We start from the raw sequence: 14,877 nt of genomic DNA on the forward strand, positions 1-14,877 counted from the left end.
GAAGGTGAAAGTTTATTTCAGTCTCTGCTTGCTCAGAGCTGGGTCCAGCAGGCTTCAGAAAGAAGTGACCATGCAGGAATGGTGTTTGTTAAGAGCATGCTGTTTCTGGGACTTCTCTAAAACAGCCATGTCCTCTTCCCACACCATCTTCTCCTTTTGGGAGCTAGGGCAGGGAGCCTCACCTTCCCCAAGGGTAAAATGTCCTGAAACAGTGGCATTACAACATCTCCCCTGGAGACACTCCACAGTTTGGAAGAGGGCTCTGCTTGCAAGCAAATAAGACAAGCAAATCCTCTTCTGCTCCTCTCTTTAAATCCTATGATGCTGCCAAGCTTGCCCTTTTGCCTTGTTATTTTAATGCTTCACAGATCTGCAGACTGGCCTCTTTATCCCATTGCCATGGCTGTCTAGCTTTGTTTGACATTTTTAGCTAACTTTCCCTAGATCAACTCCCCATGCCCACACTGACACGTTATTCCCACTGCTCTGCTCTTTCTCTTCACAGTGCTATCCTGGTAATAAATAGAGCAATCAGTGCACATCCTCTGAGCAGCCAAAGTTTTCTTCCTCTCCATTTCAAGATCACAGTATCACCTACTCGATTCTATCCCTTTCCAGTGGATGCTCCCAGGGGCATGACCTGGTCCACAGCTCTGTGTTTCTGATACTCCAGGGCACCTGGCCCCTGCTCTGAAGCCTCATTACACATCCAAACCCTTGGACTTGCAAGATATCCAGCCCCTCCCTCTGAGCAGCTTATTGCTGGATTAGATATGAACCTCTGGGAGCTGGGGGAGGTTCATGAAAGGCCAGCATTAATGGCCATTAGGGAGAGAGATAATTACTTAATGCTAGTACAGCACTTTGAGGATGTAAAGCTATATAAGTGCTATGTACATGTAGTATTATAAGGCTTGGGGTTTGTCTGCTACCAAGGAAAGCTGGTGTCTGGGGGAAAAGTTCTCCTTGTCCCAGCTTCCTGAATGACATCCAGCTGATTAGGAAAGGAAAAGATGACATGTTATCCCCTGGTGAGTCTGACAGTACAGCAGCAGGTAGTGGAGCAGCAGTGTTCAGCAAAGACTCTGCAATAAATCCACAGTTTGGGCCACCAGCAGAGATAACCTGGAAATCAAAACCAGAGTAGGGCTGAAAAATCCTCATGCAAATTTAGGACTGGTGGGAATACAGATGCTAGCACATTAAAGGCAGCTTTTGGTGGAAAGCACTGTTTTCCCCCTTCCCAGCTCACATATAAGGGCTGTAGTCCAAAGCAGCATTCAAAGGGGAACTACTGAGCCATCTTTTCTGCACCCACAGCTGGAAGGAGCCTCCATGGATCTCAGCTCAGAATGGGATTTGTCCCCAGCACACTCTTAGCCTGTGTCTTATTTTTGTTTTTGTGCAGTTTCCTTTGCAATGTTGAAATAAAAACCAAACCAACCAACCAAAGAAAGAAAGAAACACACAACAACAAAAAAACCCCCAGTGCTTCTGTTTTCCTTGGTCATTCGACATTTGCTTTCCAAGGTCATTTGCCACCTTTCCCCCTGCTCCTGGCACACTTGATGGAGACTCTGCTCCTGCCTTGGGAAGATCCCAAGAACCACTGTAGATGTCTTTGCATCGTGCAGCATTATTTGAACTTCCCATTTTTCTGCAGGAAGCAGAGACATTTGAGTTTGTACAGAATCACATAGCAGTAGTGGAGACCTTGGCACAATTCCTCTCCAGGAAATTCCACTCAACGTAGTGATAAGACACACATTCTCTGATTGCCATCTCTGTTCCTGCTGCTGTAGGTAGGGGTGACCTGGGATCTTCTTTCCTTGCAAGCCTGGATGCCATCCCAGCCTGGACCACACCAAATCTTGTGTCCTTTAGAGCTCAGCTTGAGGAGCTGGGTGATGCAGCAATGAGCCTTCGCCAACAGCCAGCTGTAAGTCCCCATCAGGACATGCTGACTCCTGCTGCAGGCAGGATGTGCTGTTAATTCAGCAGCCCTGGACAGCCTTGTATGAATAAGAGCCACAGGTGGCTCTCAGGGTCATCTGAGAGGATGTAAGGGCAGAAAAAAAATAAAGCAATGAAAGCAAAAAGGAGAAAAAGCTGCTCTGTTTGGCTAAGTTGAGCTCTTGGAGAACAACAAACAAAACTGCTGTAGATTGTGCCTTTGTGAGTCAATGTTTGTCAGTTCAGGTTGGGGCACAAGGAGGTGACATCTCAGGGTGATGCAAAGAGCAGCACATGCTGCTGGCTGGGGATCCAGGAGAATACACACTCCTTCCTTGCCTTCAGCCTGGATCCAGCTGCACTGACAAATTTTTCAGGTGTTCCAGTATTTTGCCTCTGTGAGCCCTGACAGATTCCTGGGCACCTTTTACAAAGCAGAGGGATTAACTCTGACATGCCAGAGAGAGCTGAGCTTTGCTGAACCTTAGCTGTCCCCACTTCATGGTTTCAACTGTCACCTTAGCAGGCTCTTAAGTACCCAAGTTTAGATCAGAGGTTGCTGAATTTAACTGCAAATTATGACTGGATGTGATTCCCAAGTGCTTTATCTGTAATTTCCTTTCAGTTTATCCAGGAAGAAAGGTCCTAACTATATCTGGGACTGCACCATTGCCAGAATTACCCAAAATTTTTGGCTTCCAAAAATCCCCAGGTGTTCTCCTGATGGAAAGACATGGTGTGTTATAGCTGCACCAGCCCATGGGCTGAGCATCCTCTAAGTGACTCAAAAGCCATCATAGCCCTGTCCTTGCCTTCACCCTTGTGTCTTTGCAGTCACTGCTGCCATAGTCAGTGCTGAAATGGAGATTGAACAGCCAGCAAACAGCTTCCATCAAACTTTTCAACTGACTTGGCTGTGTCCTCAGCATGCTCCACTCTCCAGGAACAGCAGATGTGATCCTCTGACAATTCTCACTGGCTCCACCAACTATCTCCTGCATTGCAGGCTCTGGCAATGCCACAGCAAAAGGCTCCCTGCCTGCCTCCCCGCATGCCAGCAACCAAAGGCATCTCACAGCAGTTTTCTAGGGATTTTTGAGATGTACAGAATGCACAAAGCAACCTGGAGCTGTTTCTCCTACTTGCACGGAGCTGTGCTGGGTGTCCCAGTTGTGCCCAAGGAAAGGAACATGCTGGTTGCCTGCTGCTAGAGGTGAGAAGGTTGGATTTACCCGGAGAGAACATGGGAAAAGGAACCAAATGTCCCTGCCACGAGGTGATGCAAGGAGCCAGATGGACTGGTTCAGGAGCAGGAAACACTGACCAGGCAGGGTTAATGTGAAACCGAGAAAGGGGTGAGAGCTTCCTGCTGTCAGTAGGACTGTTTGGCAAGGGACTGTTTGTTCCCCCTAGATGCACACACTGTGTTTAAACATGAGTCTAAAAATAAAACCTGCCATTGACATTGTTTTTCCTTACTTCATTTAACAATCTAGTTGCTTTATGACCTGTAATTCTGAATCACGTTGAATCAAGCAGTGTAATTTGCAAGCAGGGACAGCAACCTTTCCCCCCCTACCCCTCATCTCTGCTCCACTGAGTGTGTTTTAATCCCACGGTTTTCAGCATTCCTAATGAGCCATTAACAAGCTGCCAATTACTTATGCAAATGAGGGAGGGCAGACATGGAGGGGTGGCTGTAGCTAGAGGTAAATTCTTCTACCTCAAAATGGTCTGAGATAAATCACTGCTGCTCTAAGAGCTGCCCGTGCCCGAGTCCTCTCAGCCATAATATCTACTGTCTAAAAATGCCAGAGGTAATGCAGAAGATGGTTGAGACAAGGGAAACAGAGGAGAAATTGCACATATATTTTTAATTGTGTTTGCCAATAATCTGCTTGGTGTGCACCTTACTACGACTCATTCTTACTACAACTCACTCTTCACCTTTTCTTCCCAGCACTCAAAGCAGCTGCACTCACTGCTTGCAAACAGCTGCACAACCAGCCTGCAGAGGGATGGCCAGTTCCATGTAAAAGCTCCAGAAGCCATGATCTCCAACACCAAGATAGGAACTATGAGAAACCCCACCCATGCCTTATTCACAACCTGGGGGGTTGTGGGAGCAGAGGAGCTGTAGTTTGTAAAACCTGTAGTAAAGAGGTTAGCAAGGGCACCACTGCAAAGACTGCTTGTGCCAGCAGAAGCTGTCCATGAATGATCTGCATTATCATTTCCCTGGTAATGCTACAAAAGGTGTTTAATAGCTCAAAAGCTAATTGGATAGAAGTCAAGTTAAACCATCATGATGCAAGAAACACATCCATCAGGATTCTGTTCTTTTGGCAATGCAGAGAATGAAAATCAGCCCAGTTTCTGGCTATGGGAAGGAGGAGAAATATTTGCCCAATAAATCTCAACCTGGTGGTATAAAAGCCAAGTCTGAAAATGGCCTGAGAAATGTAGCTTAGGAAATAGCAGCAATAAAGAACCTGCATGTGTGATCACTCCATGCTGAAATGCTTTCAGATGGGTATCTCATCATCTCCCTTCCATCTCTGTCCTGCCAGCGCCTCCCCTCTGGGTAACCAGCAACACTCATCTTTGTCTGCAGCCAAAGCCATTCCTGACTGAGGACTACACAAGATGTAGATAAGGCTCCATTACTTCTGGATACTGGATAATCAGTTCAACTGCCTAAGCATTAATCATGATAATATTCAAAATTCATTAGGCGAGATTGTTTGGAAATCTATTTCTTGTTAATGTCAGATTCGCTGAGCATCGGCCTGGCAGCATGCAGACAGAAAACTGATACAAGCCAGGGCATGCCACCTCTCTATGGAAGCATTCCCTTTTTTTATGTGTAGATAGACTGTGATGTGGCAGCTCCTGCCTGGTTTATGTTTTGTGAATGTTGTCAAGAGCAGTAGAACACCATGAGCACACCATGCTGCCACTTTGTTGATCAATGGACAGCTGCAAAAATATATAGCTGCATATATAGTATACATGTAATAATGTATACAACGTATACCATGGAGTGTTTAAGGGGGAAGGTTAGACACTCAGATCTGCACCCACAAATCTTAAAGATTTTGTATCTAAAACCTGGACAAGCAACCCAAAAACTTCTATGTACAAACATGGTATCAAGGTACAGAAATAGAAAGTATTTTAAAAATTAAAAACTGTTCTTTGCTTGCCTGAAAACTTACAGCACTTTAGATTAAGCATGAGGCATAACTGCTTTACCAACATGAAAATCTTTCAGGGATAAAATAGCTGGATCATTTCTTGTAGCCAGTTTTGTGTACCAGTTGAGGATTACTCCAAACAATGCACTTCCTAGTGGCCTATTTGGCCATTTAGGCATTTTGGGTAATATTGCTTTTCTTCAGGTGTGGGTTTGCACCCTCTAGTTGAACAGTGGTTTCTCAGCAGGGAAATATCACAGAAATACAGACCAATGTCAGAAGATACAGAGGCTTTCTCTCCTAATGAAGGCAGTGCAGGCACAGATGGCATCTCAGATAAACACGCTGAAAGCTGTGTTAGAATAAAGAGCTCATCATCAGAGGCTGCAGTGTCACACCTACTAATGATGTGATTAAACCCATCAGCGCCGGTGGGAAAGCTGTGCCAGCTCTGGCGCTGCTGAATGAAATCCTGCATTTCACAGCAGGGCAAACCCCAACCCGCACCTCCACCCTCCATCAGTCAGAGCACTGTAGAGACACACTGGGGACAGGGATGTTCTTGGCTAAACTTCCTGAGACCTAAACTAGGGGAAGTTGCCATGGACATCTCCTTTTTGTGCCTGCCTCAAGCATCCCTGCCCAAAGCTGGTGTGGCAAGCAGGGGAGAGGCTGCAGGTGGTGGCAACAGCCCAAAAGGGACAGGCACAGGAGAGGACAGTGACAGCACCTCAGCACTGCTGTTATGGGGGAGCAGCAGTGGCACCAGGAAGGGGAATAAATAAAATGTGATGTGCAAATGGTGAGACTGGGGTTGGGCTGCAGGGTTCTGCTGGAAAACAAGTTAATTTTAAAAATTTGAAGGAACCAAGCTTTGCATTATCTTCTCTATTTTTCCAGCTAAGACTTTCTGTGCATTGAAGTTCCCTCCATTCTCTATCAAGTTGTCTGGATGCCCTTGAGTAGGACAGAGCTGCTGCAGTCCCATGCATTTCAACCGCTGTGTTAAAATTCTTCCTCCCTACTTTATTTAGCCAGGAGCATAAATAAATAAGCAAACCCACAAACACAGGAACCTGTTTCCCAGATGCCATTAGAGCCCTGGAGCACTAAGTGGCCATCACAGATATCACCAGTTGCCTTCTGCTCCCCTTCCTGCAGCCAGCCAGACCCTCCACCCCAACCAGCCCCTCTGGGGCCATTGCACAAACCCACCACCCAGCAGGACACATCTGCCTGGTTTTTCCCTAATTTAGGGCTCCTCCAAGACAGTGAGCTCTCCAAACAGGCCAGCTTTCCTAAAAGAGTCTCTAGCCACCAGCTCTCCATTAGGGTTAGCCACAAGCGGAAGGACGGAAGGAGAAAGTGAGTCTCAAAAACCGCTAATGTTCTGCAGTGTCAGAGAGGATGAATGACCCCTGCAGACATATGCTGAGCAGACAGGACAGCCCTCAATTATGTCACTGCTGGAGCATTTACTTCAAGGATAAACGTGACTACAGATGCTGGGTTTAAAGCCCTGGCTGTTTTCATTCCTCTGGATAATCCCCTCCAGTCCAGGAGTATTAGGGGTGTGTGCACTGTGCCCCCACAATAACATGCACCTACCTAGGAAAAATTTTTACAGGGGGGAGTAGAGCTGAAAAAAAAAACCATTAAATTTCATTCTTCTCCCTTTCCTTTGTGAGAGCAGGCCCTAAAGGATTTGCTAAGGTATTGATGGGTGCCAATCCATATATAACCAAGTGAACAACCCACAGCCTCCCTCAGGAAATCACGAACAAATCTTGCCTACATGACGGAAATTTCCTGCTTGCCACACTGATTTTCCCTACTCATCCTCACCACGTTATCCCTGTGCTAACTTCTATACACTTCTCTCAACATTTTCTAACCTTCAAGCTCACAACTTTGTAAATATTTGCAATCAGGTAGCACATCTCCCCACTCTGGTCATCCTTCAGACAAATTATTTACATACAGCCCTTTCAATCCTCAGTAATCAATGGCTTCACACTGTCTTTGTTTCTGCCTCACCTCTTCAGAAGCTGTTGACTGTATGGATGCTCTTTGTGGGGATGAATTGGAGACATGTGACTATGTAATAAAAGAGTATTTAAACCAATGATTGCTGTAGACACACACGCTTTGCTCTTTAGCTTGGGTTCTTTACATGGAGGAGCTTCAGAGCAGCATTTGTTTCACTGGCTCGCTGAAAGGCAGAAATTCTAGGGAGCTGCCACTGAAAAGAGGCTGTGCTTGGCTTGAAGAGAACATGGTTTAAAAAGACAAAATGCAACATGGCCTGGGGCAGGCACAATCTCACTCTACAGCACTTCTTGCTGTATATTGATCAGAATGGGCTTGCTGCTTTATTAGCCACTCAAGAGATGCAATGAGCTGCCACTGGAATTTGTGCTTGATAATCAAAGGCATTTGTCATTCTTCCAAATGCTCCATGAGTAGGTGTTTGATTTGGGTTCACGTGAGAAATGGAGGAGAGCAATCTGGAGCAAGAGGCATTGTCCTGCTGCACTGCAGCATCCTCCATGGCTCCATGGACACCACCCCATGGCATGGTCAGGGACATGGGCAGGGTCTCAGGCTCAGCAGAGTCCTTCACCACTGGCAAAGCTGTCCCTGGTGACACATGAAGAGCCTTTTGCCTTTCAGCTGCCTGGCACACAGATCTCCTTCCTTTCTGTTCTGGCTTTCCTGCATTTCCTAGGCAAACTGCTCTGGGGTTTTATTGCTCCCTTTCCCTGACAGGTACAGGTGGCCTTGCTACCCTCTCATTGCACCTCCCCCGGCTTGAATTTTAAACTATTTAACAGCTTTAAATGCACCTAATGAGGCTTCAGCCTGCACTTTGCTACCATCCCTCTGCTTCTCTGGCATGAGGAGGAAGAGTGGTGTGGAAGCCTATCACAGATTCCCTGCGTTGGAGGTCTAATTACACAGTAACTGGTGACCTCGTAAGTACAGGGTAATCTGCTGTGTAATACTAGGGTAAATGATCCCAGAACTCCTGTCTTTTCCACTGCAGCCTTCTGCAGAGATGGAAATACAGCCAGTTAAATGGTAATTAATCTTTGAACCATCTGACACTCGCCCAAGGCGAGTGAGGAATGACCAGCAGAAGCCCCATTGGCTCTGTGCAGGGCAAGGGACTCAGGAGCCACTGCTCTGGGAGTGTCCAGGCTCACCTGGCCAAAGCAGGGACCACCTTGTTACCTGGCCTCTCTGGGAGCCAGCTGCCAGAGGCTGCTGTGGGAACAGGCTGCTTTCCTGGGGCTGCATGAGCTGTGTTTTGGAGAGACACAGCATTTATTTGGAGAGACATATCCAGAATCATCTGCAGAAGGAAGGGGGCATCAGGGGTGTGTGGATGCCTGAGGGGAACAGGAACCTGTGCTGTCAGTGGAAGCAGGATGGAGTCAGAGGTTCTGAGCAGCTCAGCCATGCTGGGATGAGCTGTCTATGGCACTTCCTTACCCCAGGGATGTGGGTGGGAGCAGCACCAATGCTTTCCTCTGAAACCATCCCAACCAGCCAGGCCCAGGCATTCACCCTGCAAAACTCCAAGAAAATCAGCCAAGAGATCCATTTTCTCCCTCCCCTCTGTGAGATGCATTTCATTCCCTCCCCTGCTAACAGCCTGCTGCCCTGGGGCTGGGGGCTGCCTGTCTGACCCCTGCTACCTTCACGGCAACAAAATATATTTGCATTCAGTTCAGACCCACTGACATCATTCCCTCTGAAGACCTGCAGTTTTTTATGGTAAGCACAGTAATGATTTTCAGATTATAGACTAATAAAATATTTTAATTTGTTCAGCACATTAAGGTGGGCACTATATGATTATTATGACATTTAAATAGTGCTTTAAAAAAAAGAAAAAGGAAAAAGGAGGGTGAGAGGGTCTGCTTGCATTTCTTTTCCAAGCATGAGCACTGAAATAGAAACTTAAAATCCCACATGTGGGTACTGAGATCAGCTCTGATACCTCCCCTCTGTGCCTGTTTCACTTGAATACCTGCCAAGTTAAATAAGCAAACATGGGATTGCAGTGTCCTAGTTCCAAACCTGGTTTTGGCAAAGGAGCCCTCCTCCTTAGTCACTCTGGCCATTCTGTGCAGCAGTGGCCTGAGCTAAACACCACCTCCATGTGCCACCAGGGCACAGCTGGGCTGGGTCACCACACCTGGTGGGTTACACTGAGCTTTTACACTTGATCCTGCACTCACCAATTTCTCCCCTCTGCTCATTCATTGTATTATTATCCATTGTGTATTAAGATGAACTAACTGGATAAATCATGGGTTTAGAGCATCCCATAATTTTCATGGCATGAAATGTACACTGCAGGCTGCTGCACCAGGCACCTTCCCCTGCCTGGGCAGCACCAGCATGGTTTGGAGTGCATCAGACTGCACTGGACAAAGCAGGGGCATTCTGCAGGGGGAAAGCTGCCCTTGAAGCACCATGGGTTGGTATGGCTGATAATTCTGGAATTCCTTTCCTAATCTGCAAAACAGGACAATGAAACTCCACCCTTGGAAGTGTTCCAGACCAGGCTTGATGAGGCTTGGAGCAACCTGGTCCAGTGGAAGGTGTCCCTGCCCATGACAGGGGAGGGGGACTGGATGTCTTTAATGTCCCTTTCAATCCAAACAATCTCATGATTCTGTGAACTCACTGATTTCTCAAAAATGCTGTGCAGGTAATGGCTTGCACAGTGAAGCTATAAATGGCAGGGAAAAGCCTGTCAGCAAAAGGAAAAAAATAGCCAAATGTTTAGCTCAGCATTAGTTATACCTGGCAAGGGAGACAGAGGGTTACACAATGAATATGATGGTGAAGAATAGCAACAAGGTTCCTTTGTGCTGAGAGTACTTTTGCCTTGCTCCTCACCTGGATCACTCAGGAGATGATGTGAAGTCTGTTCTACAAGGCAGAGGCAAGAGTGAGCTCAGGCCTCCCCCTTATCATTACCTGACCTTGCACGTTCTCTTCTGCAGCCTCAGCATTTTTTTGTGGTGAGGATTTCTGGGTGGTTATTTTAATAAAAACTGTGTTAAATTTCTTGCTTCCACGCCAGGTACCTGCTGTTTAACAAATGGGCCATGACTAAGCATAGACTGGAAATCAGGGGCAGCTACGATTTAAAGCAATGGGATTCTGGGACTGTCTTCTTCCCCTTAGGAACACAGTTAATAGTGGTGCTTGATTATGAAAAAGATAAATCTGATGTGATTGATGCAACAGGGGATTGGATTTGATGATCCAGGGAATCCTTTCCAGATCTCTTTACTCCTAATGAAATAATTTTTCAAAGGAGTTTTTAAGGGCGTGTGGTGGGCATGCAGTGCTCTGCTGATGGCAAACAGTGGTGAAGTGTGCAGGTACCTGGTGATGGTTAGTGGTCCCCATGCCCAGATTTAGCCAATTCTCATCCACAAGGGGATGGAGCGGTTATCTTTCCTGGTTCTACTGATCTAGAGCAAACCAAGCAGAGGTGGGTGCAAAGATCCTACCTGCTTCCTTCTTTGCATTTTCCAGCCACTGAGAACTCCCAAAATTCACTCTCTGTGAAACAATACCTCAAATGTCTCAGCTCACAAACTCCCTACATATTCCTAAGGAACTTACCTGTTTCCCAATACTGTAATGACTGTGCCCCTGGCAATCTTATTTTCATGTGAATCTCCTTGGTGAGCACGAACAGGGATCACTCTTTAACAATGGCAAACCGAGGCACAGGAGAACTAATGGAATTTCCTATGGTGACAGAGGACATCAGTAGCAGGAAAGGGACCTGCAGCAGGTCTGGGATCTCACTGCTGGACTCTTCTCCCTGCACCTGGCTCTGCCCTCCCTTTCAAAACAGGCAGAGCAGAGCACAAGCCAGTTTTCAGCCCAAGCATTCACTGATCTGAGATTCTCATCCTTTGTCAAACCCCAGGGGCTGAGCTTGGAGCTTTTGAAGGTACAGGGCAAGGTTTTTTCAGAAGTGATGCCCAGGGAAAGTGATAATGTTCTTTTTTTCTTTCCCCTAGCAGTTTTAATTCTTTAATTCCCACTTGCTAATAAGATAAAATGCTGTGATTTCTGCAGGATCAAATGGTGCAGGATAAGCTAAAGGAGTTAATTAATTAACAGGCTTTTAGAGCTGGGAAAAAATAATAAAAAAAACCAAGAAGGTTGGTAGATAATAGCTATGAATACTGCCCCAGCATCTCCTGCCATGACACTGTAGCCTTGGGGAGGCTGTCATGTTAGTGCTGGGCATGGCATTCTGATAGTGAATAAAAATGATAAATGAGAGGGTAAGGCTTTCTCTCTCCAAGATGTGGTTATTCACAGATGTGCTACATTTCTCCAGGGCCTGATCCTGCAAGTAATACCAGGTGTAGCAATTCTGTGCTCCTCTGGCCTCCCCAGGGATTGCTTGGAGCAGGGAGTGCCAGGCCCAGTGGCAAGTGGCTGCAAGATCAGATTCATAGTGTGCCAAGCATTTTGAATGAAAAGAGCTATAAAGAAGTCACATATTATTATGTCACATTGCAAAGGTCAACCCCAGTATCTGTTCTGTCATAAGGACATGATTCAAAGGCAACAAAATAGTGTCAGGGCACAGGGGAAAATAATTTTTTTAAAACTGCCTTCAGGGCCAAGGATACAAAATTACATCAGTGCTTAGAACTAAATTCCCATCCACACCCCACAATTCAATTTTGGCTCAGAAAGGCATAAGCGTAACAAAATCACCTTTCAGTGGCAAATCTTCTTATCTGCTGACATATCCTCTGCAAAATCAGCAATATCTAAACCCACACTCCCATTTGGTTCTGGCAACAGTCAGGAAGTGCCAGAGCCTCGCTGTGTCACAGACCCCAGGAAGGATTTGCAGGATCCATTCAGCTATTTTATGTGTTCTCTGGAGCAGGAGGAGGGGTCCTGGCACTCATCCTACATCACCTGGCCAGGAGCAAACAGCTCCCCTCACAGTGCCACAGGGAGGCTGGGGTAACTGGACCCAGGTGAATTATCCCACACATGCCTACTTTGCAGATATTTATGCTCATCTCTGAGACTGCTGGCACAGGGAAGTTATTGGGAAATAAAGTGTGGAAGCCATCACTTTCCTGCCTTAAACTTTGAGGGGTCATAACTGTTCTGTTCAGTGTCTTAAGGTGGATTAGCTCCACCCACTTCCAAAACAGGCTAAAGCAAAGACTCCCTAACTTTCTGGATCAACAGAGCATTTCCTTGTGTGCCAGCAGAAAGATCCCACAGGACAACCAAGTTGGATGTTTGCTCCTGTCTCAGGCTCCTGCAGCTCAGCTTCAGCAGCCCTGCAGCTCCCTGGAGGGGACACGGAGCTGAGGATCCTGCAGAGAGCACCACAGGATGCTGCCTTTGCTCTGTGGGAGGAGGGCAGGGTGAACAGAGGTGTCACCAACCCTCAGCAGGTTCACACAGCTCATGTGGCTCCCACCAGCCACACCCTCGGCAGAACCAAGCTCCTTTTCTCTGTCAGAGCTTCAAACTCACAGCAACCCCTCTCTGCCCCTCCTCTGGCCAAGGGATGGGAACAGCATTGGGAAGTGTGGGGTGCATCCACTCAATCCCAGCTGCAGACACCCAGAGTGTGCTCAGACCAGCACACAAAAGCTGTCAGGGCTGGCATGTGACAATCCAACCACCCAGTTTGACTGTCCAAGCAGCTGTTGAGAGGACAGCACAGGTCAGGGACAGTCCCAGTGAGCAGTGCAAATGCCACCCTGCTTGGAGACACGGGGTGGTTTAGCTGCACAGAGACAAACCATGCTGTACTTGCTGCCACCAGAGGCCAGCCCACACTGTCCACTAGTGCAGACACAGCCTGGACACCCCCAGAGCAAGGTGGCACTGAGGACTTCTGCACTCACCCCATGTTACCTCACCATCCAGAGGAGCGCCAGAGAGCGGCTACAGCAGACACGTGTGCAGCTCCCATCACAGACCAGAGCCCCTTCACTGCCAAACACACAAAACCCGAGCTGTTCCCAAAACCAGTCAGCCCCAGGAGTCCTTCCATGCCCCAGCAGCAGCAGTCCCCCATTGCAGGGTTTGGGATCACTCACTGTTGCAGCTGCCGACGGTGCCAGTCTCTGTCGCTGCCACGCTGCGCTGAGCTGGCCCTTCAGACGCGGCCCTTCCTGACAGTGAATGGGTGAGAACAAGGGAAGGAGACAAACAAAAGAGAAGGGAAGGGTGAGAGAGGGAGGGAGGGATGGGGGGTGGATGAAGCAAGGGGACAAGAAGGGAAAGGGTGTGTCTTTAACTGAACCAAAAGGCTTTTGCTGGCTGCAACATCCAAACGCTGCTCAGCCTTTGCTGTGAGGGCATCATGCAGGTAAGACCTTCTGGTCCCTGTGGCCACCACCTCGCACCCCACACCTGCACCAGTGCACAGAGAGGGTGAGCTGGGCAAGAGCCAAGGGGTACCCAGCCTCCTGAAACTTCTCCTTGGACTGTGAGGCCACGCTGAATGGTCACACAGAATGTCATCCCTTGACGGACCCAAAATTCTTCTCAAGATGAGAAATTCTAGGATGCTTGAGCACTTGCTCTGTGTCTGGTACTTCAGCATCCTGCTTCTTGCCCATTGCCAGCCCTTCTGAGCATGGTGCAGGGACTCATCTGCCTCTGCCGGCAGAATAAGGCCCAGGTCTGATATCTTCACTGAACAAGCTCAGGCCAGCCAGAGTTAAAGGTATTGTTGGCCAAATGTCCCAGTGAAGCACCTCACACATCACCCTACACTGGCCCAAAATTCTTTGTCTCATCAATACTGTTGCAAGCTGGCAAAGAAAATAGCTGATCCCACAGCTCCAAATCACCCACAAACCTGCCAGCAATCAGAAAACTGAGGTTTAGAAAGGGACAGAGCAAGCAAAATTCTGGGGCAGGAAATACAGCACTATATTTTCCTCTGCATCAAAGTAGGAAAGAATTGCAGAATAGGAGAGAGAAAAAGGGGTAGTGATCTCAGTGAGCCCATTAGGAGTGAATGAGAGGCATAAAGTCTGCTGACTTTCCAGTGGGGTGTTTGTGTTCCCATGAGGACAAAATTCCAAGATGGAAAGGCAGTTGGTGAACACAGTGGTTTGGGGGTACACTCCTGGCTGTGCTACTGAGGAACTCAGGCTGAGAACTGCCTGGAGAATGCCCCAAATATGGCCTCAGGGTGTGTCCAGCTGGTCATTGCCCTGGGCACCTGCCCACCCTGCATCAGCAGTGGAGGCTGAGCTGCCGAATGTAGCTGACAGCTCATTCTGCTTGGGGAATTGCCCATTGGATGACTGACTCACCTCCCTTCCCAAAAAGTTGAGGTAGGAACTGGGGGGAGGAAAAGCTTAGAAAATTGTTTCATGATGGTTGTTTAAACTGCCTCTGCATTACAGTTGGGGGAAAACAAAAGAGAAGTCTGTGCATAAAACTGCATCCTAAAGCCAGCTGTGGCAGAGGCACGGATGTTGGAAAGAAGTAGAGCAAATGAAGTCATCCAGCAGTGGGAGAAAAACATCAATATAATATAGTGCAGAACAAAGCAAATTCTACCTCAAACACAGAGCTGAAAGGGAAACATCTCCCTCTGTCAGATCTATTACCATGCATTTATTCCAATAACAAATAACTAACCCAGAGAGTAACCCAAACCTGATTTATTTCTCCATCT

General features: G+C 47.5%; 1 protein-coding gene across 2 annotated transcripts in view; it reads right to left on the reverse strand.

The window, feature by feature from the left end:
* Nucleotides 1-14,877, reverse strand: part of NTRK3 (neurotrophic receptor tyrosine kinase 3) — a 216,391-nt gene that overhangs the window by 17,270 nt on the left and 184,244 nt on the right. Inside the window, exon 16 of one of the 2 annotated variants that reach the window (XM_005483447.4) lies at nt 13,280-13,354. The exons of the other annotated variant lie outside the window; for it this stretch is intronic. Within the exon in view, the coding sequence (XP_005483504.2) occupies nt 13,280-13,354 (75 nt within the window). The remainder of the gene's footprint in view (nt 1-13,279; nt 13,355-14,877) is intronic. 2 annotated transcript variants of the gene reach the window in all.

This window comes from Zonotrichia albicollis, chromosome 11 (assembly GCF_047830755.1).
Source record: "Zonotrichia albicollis isolate bZonAlb1 chromosome 11, bZonAlb1.hap1, whole genome shotgun sequence".
NCBI lineage: Eukaryota > Metazoa > Chordata > Aves > Passeriformes > Passerellidae > Zonotrichia > Zonotrichia albicollis.